Here is a 14,840-nt window from a genome sequence, read left to right on the forward strand (position 1 = left end):
ACCGACGTGTGTTTTTGGACTGTGGGAGGAAACCGGAGCACCCGGAGGAAACCCACACGGACACGGGGAGAACACACCAACTCCTCACAGACAGTCACCCGGAGCGGGAATCGACCCCACAACCTCCAGGCCCCTGGAGCTGTGTGACTGCAACACTACCTGCTGCTGCGATTTACCACCTCAGTGTCCTACAAGGACATTGTAAAGTTGGATTCTGCATTCAGTGACAACTTCTGTCTATTGTTTGTGTAGTTACTCAGAGTGCAGTCCATTGCAAAATAATTCTTAAGTGTAATGGGATTTTTTTGGGGAGCAAAACAGGCAAATTTCCTTTACTTCTACATAGCTCTCTAAAACTTTGGAAGAGTAATTTGCCACAAACGCCAACCCAACAGTCCTGTGTTTTTATAATATACTGAAAGATGTAGCCTGATCCTTAATTTCTTTTACACAGAAACAATCATTCTGTTCTTAGGAGAATGGGTGGACCTTAAAGCAGCTGAATTCAGTATTTATAAGGGATATCAACACACTTTTGGACACACTGGAGATGCATGAGCATGTTTTTATAGGGAGGGCAATAGAGAGGAGGAAGAGAAAAAGCTGCAGGGAGTGAGAAACCACATAACTTCAGTGAAGAAGGAGGAAGCACTTTAAATTGTAGCCTGTGGAATCAAAGAATGTGCTGCTATGGACAATATGACCAGCCAGACCAGAGTTGTGTGTGTGGTTTTACCCAACAAAAAACAACTGGACATCACTGTGGGGGTGAGTTCATTCTTAAAATATTTTAATGAACATTTTCAAAGCTTTGGTGGCATGGGGCACACCTGGTAGACAACTGGGGTCAAACTCTGCCTTGGGTCTGTAAAAGGAGTTTGTGTTCTTACAGTGTCTGTGTGGGTTTCCTCCAGGCACTCTGGTTTCCTTGCAAAATCAAAAAAAAAAAACCCATGTTGGTAGGTGGATTGGCTATTAATTGTCCACACACTGTAAAAAGAAAAAAAACAGAATGAAAGTCCTGGAGTTCATGAAGGAGGTCTAGGGAATTCTACCACTGATGTACTGTATTTCCGTACCAAACTAAAAGTACCACTTCAGTGATATTATTTATTTATATTTCTGAGCATAGGTGTGAGTGAATGTGATGTATGGGTGGTCTAACGGTGGTGTGTACCTGCCTCATGTCCAGTGATGCATCCAGTGTAAACTCCAGACCCTCCACGACCCTGAAACGGATAAAGTGGTTAAAGAAAATGAATAAAGGAATTAAACTTTAAACTTAATTTATGGGGAAAGGTGTGGAGAGTTATAATAAATACAGTATTTAGAACGCATACAAAACAAATTTTCTTTTATGTACATATGAATGCATAAACAGACAACCAAATACTTTCTTATATAACATGCAAATAGGAGTTGCAACATTATTTAAAAAAAGAACTCTATACATGAAATATTCACATGGTGTCAGGAGATTTTCAGAAACCCCAGGGACTTCCAGATAATGAGTAGGTAAGGGGAAAAATGTGGGTGTTTGTGTGTCTGTACAAAACAGAGAAAAGAAGGCTAGCCTTAAATGTCATGCCCAAAATCTTATTAACTTACAGAAGCGATGTTAGATTTTTATATACTGAAATATAATCATAAATGTTAGGGGTTGGGTTATGCTTAAGTATTTTTTGTATTATAACAACAAATCCCCAAAATAGGACGAGTATGTGAAATGCAAACAGAAACAGCAGTGGCTGGTAAGTTTGATGACCTGTGTAAAGTAGAAAACCTGAAAATGATTATACATTCAACACTGAGATGGACCTGTTGCTACTTTCACCTATTAATAACCCTGTCATCCTATTTTATGAGCGTATTAACATATGCTTTTTGTCATTCTTATGCTTTACAAGTATCCACCTGCACAAACTTACTTCAATTTCACAGTTATATGCTTCATAATATGCCACCTGTTTTTCAGTGAAGGGCTGCATTCTGTAACATACAGAATGGTGCTGTCTTGATAATGAGTTGATTGATGATGCACTTACCAAGCCGTGACAAGCCTTTATCATTTTATTGCTAAAGTTCTAGGCTTTTTCTAGATTTTGTATCTCTTCCCTGGATGATTTGAAGATAAAGGTTAAATTGACAGTATAAAACCTGAAAGATCATGCCTTTGATGTTTTATTTTACAAATCACACACTGCCTTAACTGCTGTAGAGTTTATGTTTTCACTAAATGCATACTAAACATATATAACCTCATTCTGATATTGTATGTGTTGCAGTTGAAAAGCCAGGGACAGGAGATAATCAGCCAACTGTCTGAGCTACTTAGCATTAAAGAACTGCATCTCTTTGGCCTGTGTAAGTGTGTTTGTGTGTGTGTGTGTGTGGGGGGGGGGGGGGGGGTGGGGGGGTGGGGGGGGGTTAGATTCTGCTGAGTATGCCCACGGAGTAATCACAGTGGAATGTGCTTTCCACATAAAGAACTGCTCCACTGTGAGACATTACCAAAAGTGTATACACAACAAATTCGTTCTTATTATAGTGAATGTAGTGAATGCAAATGACAATAAACTCGTTGAACTCTTTGATGTAGATGTGGTGATGACTTGTCTCATAATTCATTTTTAAATGTGTCTGATTCAGATAATGACCACCTATTTCTAGACCTGGAGGACAAGCTAAGAACCTACTTCTCTAAAGCATGGAAACACAAGTCATCACAGGTAAAGCCGAAAGGCCTAATGTTTTGAGAAGCAAAAGCTCTATAATCAAGAAATCTTAATTTATAAAGCAGAGTGGTTTATGTCGTTTATAATATATATTAAAAATGAATTTGATAAAAAAAGAATGTATTTATATTTCGCATGTTTTTTTTATTTAATTTTATATTCAGAAATAATCAGTAACATTGATCCAAAATGTATGGATTCTGCTTTTTTGGTTCTCCAAGCTGCTCAGAACTTTTGCATTATACTTACACACTCTACAAACACTTAATATAAAACACAATACACATTTACTGTGTCCCAGTAATAAACACACTTTTACTTGTATTGATAGGAGAGAATCGTTCTACATCTGAGAGTACAGTACTTTGTAGGAAATGGCCGATTGATTCAGTGAGTGAAAGTTGGCTAATGGATATTCTTTGTGTTTTTGTAGTTTTCCTTCACAGTTTTTTCCTCATTCCTGAAGCCCTTTGTCTGTGTTTCTCTCCTGAGTCAGAGAGGAGAAGGTGCTTGGTCTGTACTATGCTGACCTGAAAAACAGAGTGCTGACCTCGCAGTGTTATGATCAGGAAGGCCTGTATTTCCAGCTCATCGCCTATGCCTTACAAGCTGACCTGGGAGACTGGACAGAGGGGAAGGAACATTACTTCAGTCCATGTGACTATTTCCCTCCTTGGGTAAGTGTAGTGAGCACATGTAAATAAATAAATCGGTAGAAGTTTACTTTATGGTTGTAGTGCTGTAATATACTCTTTCAATGGTTTCTGCTGTGTTCCTAACCTGTAACTGTGGGTGTAAATAGTAAGTTACAATATGATGTACGGACAGAGTACCTGCATCTCACACCAGCTGGTAACATCTGTTCTTTACCCGAGCAGGGAATCAAACTTAGTCATCAGGTCTAAGCAGGGAATCAAACCCTAAACCTACATTTTTACTGATCTGACCATTACCCGAACCCTAGAGAGAGCAGGGTTTAAATACTAATCTGTTCTTACAGCTAGTATAATGTTAATATCTTACGATCTACGTGTACAAACATCGTTAGTTAGAAATTCACTGTGCTGAGACTAACAAAATTATTATCTATTATTATAGAATAAGTTGAAAAATAGTATCAATAATATCAGGGAGTATTTGTGTCTGGGACTTGGCTTGATAATATGAGCTATTTAAAATTAAGATTAAAACAGATATGAGCAATTTAAGATTAATAGGAACAATAAAATAGGAGGAGGATTTGCCCTGTGTGTTGATACAAAAAATTTAAGGTGGAGTGTGGTTAAAAGTATGTCACATGCTATAGAAAACCATATTGGAATGAGTAACTATACAAATTTATGTAAAAAAATCTAAAAACATATTAATAAGTTGTGTATACAGAACACCTATGAAGGGTTTTTGTGACAAAGTTATACAATTAAATTAATAAAGAAATAATTAATTAAAAGGAGAATTAATTAATGACATGTTTAATTAAATATTTAAAATTTGAAATAAAAGCTTAAATCATTTTAGGTGATTTATTTAATAACGATTTGAATAATTTTATAATTGTATTATTTAAATTTAATTAATGATTTAGTTATTTATATATTTATTTCATGAGTCTTGCAGCCTTGCCCCATGAAATAATTAAATCTGTCAGCATCACCTATCATCCATCAGTGGGCGGGCCTCACTCAGATCCAGTCCGATTGATTGGCTAGATTGTGCAGTAAAGACAAGACAGATTGATCACGCACAGCTGCCCTGAACTCTTAAGGGAGACTGAAAATTTAATTGAAGAGGCATTAAGCAACACCCCTGCTGCTCCTTTATCTTCCACTCCATCAGATTACACCCCAGCGCCTGACAGACAATAGGTAGGCAAAGATCCTAGGGTTAGCTAACAGCAGGCTATCAATCGGACTATCGTTAATAGTATTGTACCAAAGCAGTGGATGAATATTTTTCTCTAAATCCCGCATAACTAATTTTATTTATTGGGAATTACCTTAACATTACAATATTTATAGGTGCAGTTACAGAATAATTATTTATAACAACTTGAACAAATTAATGGAGAATATATTAATATTACCATATTTTTTCCCACTTCTTAACCATCTGTAAAGTGCAATCAATAATGAGCTAATGTCTTTGTACATGTACAACAACTGTCATTTAGCAACTCTGAGCTTGCGTCTGATTGACAAAATTATTGCAGAAGGCATACTACTATTTAATAAGATTCAGGGTCTTATTATCATATATCAATGAAAATCTTATTCTGCGTGTCTTCCCTTCCTGCTAAGGAAGAAATTCACATGAAACTATCCATCCATCCATCCATCATCTGTAACCGCTTATCCAGTTCAGGGTCACGGTGGGTCCAGAGCCTACCTGGAATCATTGGGCGCAATGCAGGAATACACCCTGGAGGGGGCGCCAGTCCTTCACAGGGCAACACACACACTCAAACATTCACTCACACACTCGCACCTACGGACACTTTTGAGCCGCCAATCCACCTACCAACGTGTGTTTTTTGATTGTGAGAGGTAACCGGCGCACCCGGAGGAAACCCACGCAGACACGGGGAGAACACACAAAACTCCTCACAGACAGTTACTCGGAGCAGGACTCAAACCCACAACCTCTAGGTCCCTGGAGCTGTGTGACTGCGACACTACCTGCTGCACACATGAAACTATATAGATATAAAAAATAAATAAGTATATTAACAGTACCTGAAAAGAAAGAAATGATAAAAATACTAGTATTTCTCTCTTTCTCAGATTTTGGCAAAGCGTGGAAGTGATTATGTTGTTCAACACACTCCAGTGCTGCACAAAGAGCTGCTGGGAATGTGTGTCCATGATGCTGTACTGCTCTTCATCCAGGAGGCCAGCAGAATTAACGATATACCCATTAATTTCTACAGCATGAGTAAGGTCAGGCCACATGGCAGTTTCAAGGTTAATATTGGCTTAAAACTGAACAGTAAGTTGACGTATATTGATAATACAGTTTATCAAGAGGTAACGAATCCCCAACATGTTCAGATAAACAATTTCACATGATCCATTTATATTTACTTTCTCACTCCTTCCCACCTCTCTATCCATTTCCAGAGCAAAAAGGACCAAACAGCCAGTGTGTTCCTGGGTCTGGCTCTAAATGGACTGCACATATATGAGGTAATAAAGTAATAACTGCTCAGTCTAAAGAATTAAGGTTTTAAGGATTATTCTTTAGAAATGGATCAGATCAAGCAGAAACCTTGTTAAAATTAAACATGTGTTCCAGGAAAGATGACATCAATTTAAATAAACGTACACTTACACTTTATAGGCTGTGTTGGACACCTGCTCCAGTAGTTGTGGATGCCAGCTTTTCTTCTAAATAAAGGGTATTAAAAGGTTGTTTTGTCTCTATGGGGCCATTTCTAACTTGAAAAAATTGACCAAATTAGAGCTGTGAGAAATGTGGAACAATGTACTCCTATGGGAAACATTCCAAATTTTAACAATAATTTTTTCAAAATCCGTAAGTTGGATCGTTTCAAAAAGCACATGCCTCCCCAGTGGGTATAGTGTCTATGATCCTGTGAAGTTTTGACAAGCTAGCTTAAGGTCCATGAATGCCAAAGATCCAGGATCTCTGGGCCAGGATCTCTTGGCACAATATGAATTGAAATATATATAATATAACAGATACCTGAAGTATTAAATAACTGCAATCCTATAACAAGCAAGAATGGGATAATATTTCACTTTCAGGATTACAGCAAGTGGTCTCCTTAGTTCCCAAATCTTTCCAGTGGTCTGTTAAAAGAAAAGTTTTACATGTCCCTATCCCCAACTTTGTGAAATGAATGTATTTGCAATTTTTTTAGTTAAATATAGGATTTAAATGATTTGCACATCATTGCATTATTTTATTTACATTTTGTTCCGATTCTGGAAATAGGATCTGTAGTTAGTGTTCAGATTGTTTGTGTCTATTGCTTATTTTCATGTTTTTCTTCAGATGGTCAGGGGACGACAGCAGCTTTTATTTGAACTTGTCTGGTCAAGCATAGATCGCATTACCTTCCAGGTACATCTAATTCTAAATTCTATGCACATTTAACAAATCACTTGTAATTAAAGCTTGTGAAAAGCTTGGGATGAAAATTGTATGCAAAGGCTTGAAACACCTTAATAAATGCTGTATAATAACAAAATGCATTATATTTAATGAGCAGTTAATATATACAGACAAAAACAATAAACAACATAGTTAATAAGAATATTGAAATTATAATAAAAGTAAAATATTAAAAGCTTGGGGAAAAATACCTAATCAGCACAAAACATCTTATTCTAAGCATGGCATTTTTCAAGTGTCTGGGGACTTTTTTTGTCACAATGAAAATTTGAAAACCTTTAGTGTCACTGCATTTTTAGAGCATGTTTAATACAGGTAACAGCTGGCCATGTCTTAGAGAAAAGAAGTAAAAAAAGGTATCTTACCAAAATACCTTGCTTCTAAACTAGCATTAGCTTCTAATATAAGGGCCTTTTATAAAACATCTTTACAGTCTAAGCATGTGGTCCATCATTCTGAGATCATGGTTCAGTCGCAGGTGATGCTATGTGAGAGTAGCAGTTAAAAGCATAGGAAATTGGCTGCAGGCTTCAAAGAAAGTCCTTACTCTCCCAGGTTTGTGGCTGTGTATGTAAATGTCTTCACTGAAAGATACAAATTCTGAGGACTAAATTAGAGAGTGAAGTGTTAAAGCCCAAGCTTTTGTTGCCCTCAGGCAGATTAGTTTTTTTTTTTTTTGGAGGGCTGGTGTGTATTTAATGGATTTTACTGGAAACAAGTCGTGTATGTGTGAATAAAGCTGATATTTTGTCATTCACAGGGCAGAAAGTTTGAGATTAAGTCAGAGACACTGCCTGGGTCAAAGCTGGTGTTGTACACTCGCTCTTTTCTACATTCTCAAAACCTGCTGAAACATATGAGTAACACACATTGTTTTCTCCTAAACAACAAGCCCCAAGTCACAGCAGGTGAGAGCCAACACTCATTCCACCCTTCTCAGGAAAACAGAAAACATCTGCAAGCCTACACACACTGTATTATTCATCCATTCAGAAATTCACCGCACATTGTTGCTAATAAATTTTAAATTGTTGAAGAACCTTTACATCAACTGAAGTTCCTTCAAACTTTTCAAAGGTTCCTCATACTCGCACATTTCTTTTTAACAAACATGGTTCTTTTATAGAACCAGAAGTGGTTTTAAGGTATCACTCAATGAAGCCTTTGTAGCACATTTATTTTCGAAAGTGTACCTGTGCGTGTCCTCTGTAGAAGATGTTTACCCTGCTTTCACACACAAAAAAGAAACATGTAGCATACAGCTGTATATAGTGTGCTCTCATACACACCATCTTAACACGTACCAGTTTGTGGTTTCCTGTGTCCAGGGAGAAGACATTACAGAGAAGTGTGCATCAGTGACAGAACTTATCTAGATACAGAGGACAGTGAAGAAAAGCTTCCTCCATTAATATCCCATCTGGCAAAGTTAAGACAGCTCCAGGAGAGGTCTGCTGTGCCTATCTTATATACCGGTGAGAACAAAGGGTGAGGGTGGATGTCACTACATACATCTGTTTGTTTGTAGTACACAGCTGAAACATTGCAAAGATAAAACAGTTGTACTGCAGTAAATGCAATAAAAGATGGGTCAGAAAACAAAGTGAAAATAATAACGCCAATGAAAATGGTGTACAGCTGTGGAAACTATGCACATTGACCAGTAGAATGAGGCTTTTCAGAGCAGCTGTATGTGAGACTAAGGTCAACATTCTGAATGTCAACCATTAGCTAGAGCTACAAAGCAGTGGAACTGTGATTGTTGGAATGATGAGGCACCATCCTGTACCTTTTGAGATTTGATGGAGTGGTTTTGTAAGCCAGAGCTAATCTTCAAACATCAGCATCTGACCTCACCAATGCTCCTGTTGCAGAATTCAATCAAATCTTCACAGCAATCCTACATCAAGGGTTTTTTTATTTGAAAGAAATTCACCCTGAAAACATGATTACGAAAAGAATCTGTAAAACCTGCGATAACCATAACCAAGGACAAAACTACAATCTGCAGACTTGGAAACAGGAAAGCCCACCCACTTCAGGTGGTTTCAGTGTTCTGACAACATCTGAGGAAATGGAAAAACAAAGAGAGCATGTGATGTTAAATATAGTACTGACATGGACTGAGACTTTTCAAACACAGGAAACACAAGAGATGAAGAAGATAGTTTAGTGTCATTCATTCTTCATTGTCTTCAACTATGTGACAGCTCTAGGATAAATTCAACATCATCTCAATAGTTTGACTAAGACATACTTGGGAACTGAACCCCACTCTACCATGTGTTTATAAGCAATTTAATTTGCTTGTTCTTTTGTGCTGCTTCAGATGAGGTGGAGCTGTGCGTGGATGAGCCAGAGGAGATGTTGGTTGATGACCCCGACGAGGTCATAAAGCTCATAAAGGAAGTGTCTGTAGATGAGCCTTTAACGGCTGCTTCTCACTGGATAGGTGAGAGAAATCAAAGCCTGCTATAGTAACAATTCTTCAACTCAAAGGAACAACACCTTATAATTATAAATTTCTGTCCTTTACTTGTCATGAATGCTTTATAATGTTATAATCAATGCTTTATGGTGTTATAATTATAAATTATAGTGTATATTATAGCTCTCTGTCACATTGGTTTAAGCCCTCTTGTCAATACATACTACCTGTACAACAGATAAAAAGGCCACACTCTCATATTACTAATTACACACTAATATTCTACACTCATTGGGCCTCATTCATGCAAAACCGAACAAACTGCACATACTATATGAGTAATTGGACATTCCCAAAACTTTTTGCCAGATTCATGAACGCTGCCGAAACCCCCAGCTTTTTCATAGAATCTGTGCATATTGATGAATACCAAATGTTCAGGAAGGAATAACATACTATTACCATAATCTCGGCCCATGAATGTCAAATGACCACCAAATAAGGAAGGGCTAGGACAGAGGAATCACTTATCTGCACTATTTAGTTTCATTCTATGTATGTTTCTGCTCACTTATGGGAGTTTATGGCGTAGCATTAGACAGAATATGCTAATTAAAAATGAATGCTGTAAACATTCCAGTGTCCAAGGAGCCGAGCATGGACAGCTCCTGCACAGGTTCGGAAACAGCTTGGGATGTGCTAGACACCATTCTCAAAGCTGGCTCTACAATGTGGCACAAACACAAAATAATGAATCTATATATTCAACTAACCAGCGAGATATTACTCAGCTAAATTATAAACCTGTAGAGCTCTGCCTGTTAAATCCTGCAGCAGCACAGTATCAGCCGTTTACACTAGGTGTGTGTTACTACATGTGTGTAATGATTCACAGGAAGTAACTGTCTGACTGTCTGAAAAGAAATTTGCTCTGAATACCAGACTGTATTAGGAAGAGGACTGTTTGGTGAAATATTGTTTGATTATTAATTAATATTCATTATAATATCATTAATGAATACAAATTATTTATTTATTTATTTTGTGCATTTTTATCATTTTTAATCATTTTTATTTAAAGGTCAGCATCTTTTGGACATTACGCACACTTAATGTTTCCGGAAGCAGGTGTAAATGTTGTTAGTGACAACGAACATTTTGATGAATCCGGATATTTATGAAAAATGATTTACCCCAAATTCGTTCTGCTTCATGAATGAGGCCCATTGTTCATTTTATCAGCTACACTGTCCATACAGGAGCACTCTAGTTCTACAGTTACAGTAAGTCTATCTGTTTATTCTTGAGGTTGGTGTGTTAGTTTGTGTTGTGCTGTTATGAGTGGATCAGACACAGCAGGACTGCTAGAGTTTTTAAGTGTACGTATTAAGTGATGAAGCAAATGGATTTTAAGAAGCCCCTTTACCTCATGAATCACTAAAGGTTCACTGTGATTACTGACTTAAAATTTCAATAATTATTTCAAATGAAGTGTTGCCAATACAATGCATGATGTGGGCAAATCCCTGATATAAAATCGTTCTTTCCCTAGATATCACAACGGAAATGAAACAAGTAAGTATCATGCATTCATGTACTCAGGTGTTCATTTAAATGAGTGAGAAGTGCTTGTGTTTTAGCTGTTTAGCTAATTTAGCTGTAAAGGCAGAAAATGTTCTTATTTTATAGGATTAATTTTTGCTCAGATTCATTTACTTTTTACATTTGTTCTGTTCTGTTAGTTTTTGTTAACACTGAAAACAGCTTTTCAAGGAACTGAGTTTTAACATTTTCTCTTAGTGCAATACAATTTGAAAACATATTTATATTATGGGCTGACATTTTGCCAGGGTTTACACTAGGGCTGGCCCTGAATATTCGGATATTTGCTGGGAGCTGATTTTCTGAACAATAGTGCTGGCCACAAATATTTGGGTATTAAAACATTTTTTCATTGGGTATGTATTCAGTTTCTAATTTTGAGATTCTGATATTTTTGGATCAATTGTGATTATCGATAAAGGAAACATTCCACCACATTCACTAAAACTCCAACACAACGAAGCGAGGCGATGCCACAGTTCATTTTGTCCCCTTTGTACCTGAAATTACAGCACCTCCACTCAAACTGGTTCAATTTTGTATACTCTGTGCCCTTAGTTAGTGAGCTAATTAGCAGGTTAGCGAGCAGAGGTAGTGAGCGAAGCCACAGTGCAGCCTGGAGATAGGGATATTAAAGCAGGGATCGGAAGCGGATTTTGTTAATGAGAAAATACACCAACCAACTCTCTGAGTGTTCAAATATTTGCCGAATATCCTGGCCGAAGCCCTTGTTTACATAGAAGGGTAAACTCTAATTTCATAGAAAGAAAATGAATTTTGTTAGTAATATGGGGCCTTAATAAAATAATATTTTAGAAGATAATAAAATAGTACTTAAAATAAAAGGTTTTTTTTTTGCCAAATGAGCTCAGAGAATAGAGACTTCTATTAGAACAGAGTCCTATGTATATACTTCTGATTCCTCCTATAATATAAAAACAAGTAAGTTGGTAATTTACTGGCTGTGTGAAATTTTCCATTGATATGAATGACTGAGTGTGTATTCTGCTGCCCCATCCAGACTGTTTTCCATCCACCCCCCAGTTAATGAATGACAACATACTTTTATAGCTATTGATAATATAGTTATAGAAGTGTAATTTAAGCTGTGTTTCTCATGACTTGTAGGTTTTAAGTTGGAGAACATGCAGCCTCTCTCTGGACCAGTGCAGGGAATTTGTAGACCATCCTCTTTCAGCTTCAGTCAACTTTCCAGAAAAAATTTTGTCACTCCACTAACAAACCAGCAAACAGCCACCATCTGAAAATGCAAGCTCAGACTTGCAATATTCTACAGCTGATTAAAAGTAAAATGAATACATTACTAATACTATAGGAAAATGAAGGGATTTATCCCAATAGCATTGAGCAAATTACCCCTGAGAGAATTTGTATGTCTTTATCTTCTTTTTAGTCTCTTTCCTGTAAAATATTATCTCCCCCTAACTCCCTTCTCTTTGCACAGATATGTGATAGTTGTCCTTTTATCCTGTCCTATCACTTCTTCATTTGTACCCTTTTGTTTCCTGTACTCGAAAACAAAGGGAAGGGCGGGTGGGGGTGTTGTTTAAGCGTCACACCTGCTGAAAAGGCTTGGTTTTTCATATAAAGAGCATCCATACATAGCACATAGCCTACAGCAGGGGTGTCCAAAGTTCAACCCGTGGCATCATTTTAAAATGTTAGATGGAGCTTGCTCACCTGCCCACAAGAATGTCTTTGTACATGCCTGGGTATCTAGACAAGTGCTATATAAGTGTAACGATAAATAAAATAAATAAATAAACAAGAAGGCCTGCTCATTACAAGGAGACTAAATTCCATGTTTTATTTCACTCCGTTTAAATGTAATGCTGTGCTTTAAAACACTAACCCTAGCCAATTCTATGAAGAACCATGAATGTTAAATGTTTTGTAAAAACATATTAAGCTTGAAATGACTGTTCACCTCATTTTAAAATAAAGCAATCACTAAAACATTCCATCTGTTTATTAGATAATACAGCAATCAACAATCAGCCACAACAATATGACCGCCACATTGTTTTGACACTCACAGTCCATTCTCTCAGCTCCACAGACCATACAGAAGCACTTTGCTATTCTACAATCACACACTGTAGTCCATCTGTTGGCTTGAATACACCATTTTCCCTCTTTCACCCTGTTTTCAATGGACACCCACAGGACCACCGCAGAGCAGGTATGATTTGGGTGGTGCATGATACTCAGTAATGACACTGATGGTGTGATGTTGCATTCGTGTGTTTGAGTGGTCAGACATAGTGCTATGTAATCACCTCATTACTGCTGACAACTGATCAACACATTATTTCAGTCAATAACATACTTTATTTATACATATAAAGAGTTTACTGCTCATTATATAAATACAAAAGTCAATGTAAGATCAAAGAAACTGAACACTACTTGATCTTGTTTAGTCCAGAGTTTGGATCATTTGATTATGGTTGAGTTTTAGTGATTGAAGTGGTTTGATCTATGCAAGAGACCAGGGCTGAAATTACATCTCTGTCCATGGTTATGCTTTGGACAATGGTTTCTGGAAAAGCCCTGGCTTCGTGTAACATGTAATATCTTTCAGATTTTGTATGTACCATTAAAGGCAATGTTTTACTCATTCAGCATGTTAGCAAGCCTTGCCTCCTGGCACATTTTGTGCAGGATTGGTTAGAGGAGCATGGCATAACATAACGGCATTGCCCTGGCCTTCAAATTCCCCAAATGACACTTTGATCAAGCATCTTAGGGATTCTGCACTAAACCTGCTTTAAACATGAGCACTTCCACATGGGGACCTGCTCTATGCAAAATAAACTGGTTCTTTCAAGGCCTCAAAGCAATTTGATAATTTATATTTTGTGAATTGCATTAAAAAAAAGAACTAAAAAAAGAAATAAATAAAGATTACTTTTGCTATATTGTATTATTTTGAGTGGTCTTTTAGTGATTCTGCTCCTAACATCCTGGTCCCAGTATTAGAGGGCACATTCAGAGGTATTGTAAAGTTACTGGTGCTTTGTTGTGTAATGAGGCCAGTAATGGTGGCAACAAAATAACTTTTTTTTTAATTGTCTGTAGAACCGCATAATTACATAACTGCAATGCATCCTGTTTCTTGACTTCCTAATGGTACTTTTACAGCATGAGCATGTTCCATAATGGGATATTAAATATGTAACCCAACACTGTTGCTCATCTCAGGAATCTGAATCACTTTCTTCCATTAGTTTCCATTAGCCACTGAGGGTAATAGAAAGGAGTAACAGGCTTGCCTGCTGTTATCTATAAAAGCTATGGTTCATCGTACATTATATCTTTTTGTAACTTGGCTACTGATTTGGAGAACGATAGAGAGAAGCTGTGCTGAGAGGTCAGACTTGATTTTTTATTTTTATTTTTTTTTTGGCGTAACAGAGAATCTACCAGGACATTCATTATCATGGATATGAAGGACTTGCTGAGCAGCTACACCCAAAAGTGGAACATTTCAACCAGGAAGATGTGAATAAGTAAGTTTCATGCTTCTGTCAACAGAAATAACCACACTGTTACAGTTTAGACCGAGAAAAAAAAACATTCTGAATTAGATTAAGCACTTTGGTGATATTTAGTTTCAGATTTGATATGCTGTTTCAGGCCGAGGGAACCCATCGCCCTTCACCATTAGCTCATGTAAGCATAAATTAATGTAGTGGCTATATTAAGCTTGTGTGTATTGGAAAGGAAAACAGAAAATCAACATAAATTATTATTAGAATATAAGATGTTGAAAATGCTGTTTATGTACCATCAAAATGGTAAAATATGCTAAAGAGCAGAATAAATATATGTGGATTTGAATGAAATACCTCAGTTTAGTTGTCAAGCAAGGGGGTTGTGGCACTCAGAGTAACAGACAATGCTAATCTGATGATTGC

The 14,840-nt window shown here is 37.0% G+C and overlaps 1 protein-coding gene across 1 annotated transcript; it reads left to right on the plus strand.

Moving 5' to 3' along the window:
* Positions 1-699: 699 nt before the first annotated feature.
* Positions 700-12,356, plus strand: LOC136690976 (FERM domain-containing protein 6). The gene is made up of 13 exons (XM_066663144.1): positions 700-768; positions 2,286-2,364; positions 2,650-2,739; positions 3,065-3,125; positions 3,232-3,412; positions 5,516-5,671; positions 5,852-5,917; positions 6,750-6,818; positions 7,630-7,777; positions 8,198-8,344; positions 9,199-9,321; positions 10,850-10,872; positions 12,028-12,356. The coding sequence occupies exons 1-13, from the start codon at positions 700-702 to the stop codon at positions 12,136-12,138; spliced, it is 1,323 nt and encodes a 440-aa protein (XP_066519241.1). The 3' UTR covers positions 12,139-12,356.
* The last annotated feature ends 2,484 nt before the right edge of the window (positions 12,357-14,840 follow it).

The sequence above is a fragment of the Hoplias malabaricus genome, chromosome 3 (genome assembly GCF_029633855.1).
Source record: "Hoplias malabaricus isolate fHopMal1 chromosome 3, fHopMal1.hap1, whole genome shotgun sequence".
Classification (NCBI taxonomy): domain Eukaryota; kingdom Metazoa; phylum Chordata; class Actinopteri; order Characiformes; family Erythrinidae; genus Hoplias; species Hoplias malabaricus.

Excerpts from the sequence above, each read along its gene's own strand:
- LOC136690976 (XM_066663144.1), top strand. The coding sequence starts at position 700 with ATGACCAGCCAGACCAGAGTTGTGTGTGTGGTTTTACCCAACAAAAAA. Across the intron at positions 8,345-9,198 it reads TGTGCCTATCTTATATACCG|ATGAGGTGGAGCTGTGCGTG; the intron begins GTGAGAACAAAG and ends GTGCTGCTTCAG. Across the intron at positions 10,873-12,027 it reads TCACAACGGAAATGAAACAA|GTTTTAAGTTGGAGAACATG; the intron begins GTAAGTATCATG and ends CATGACTTGTAG.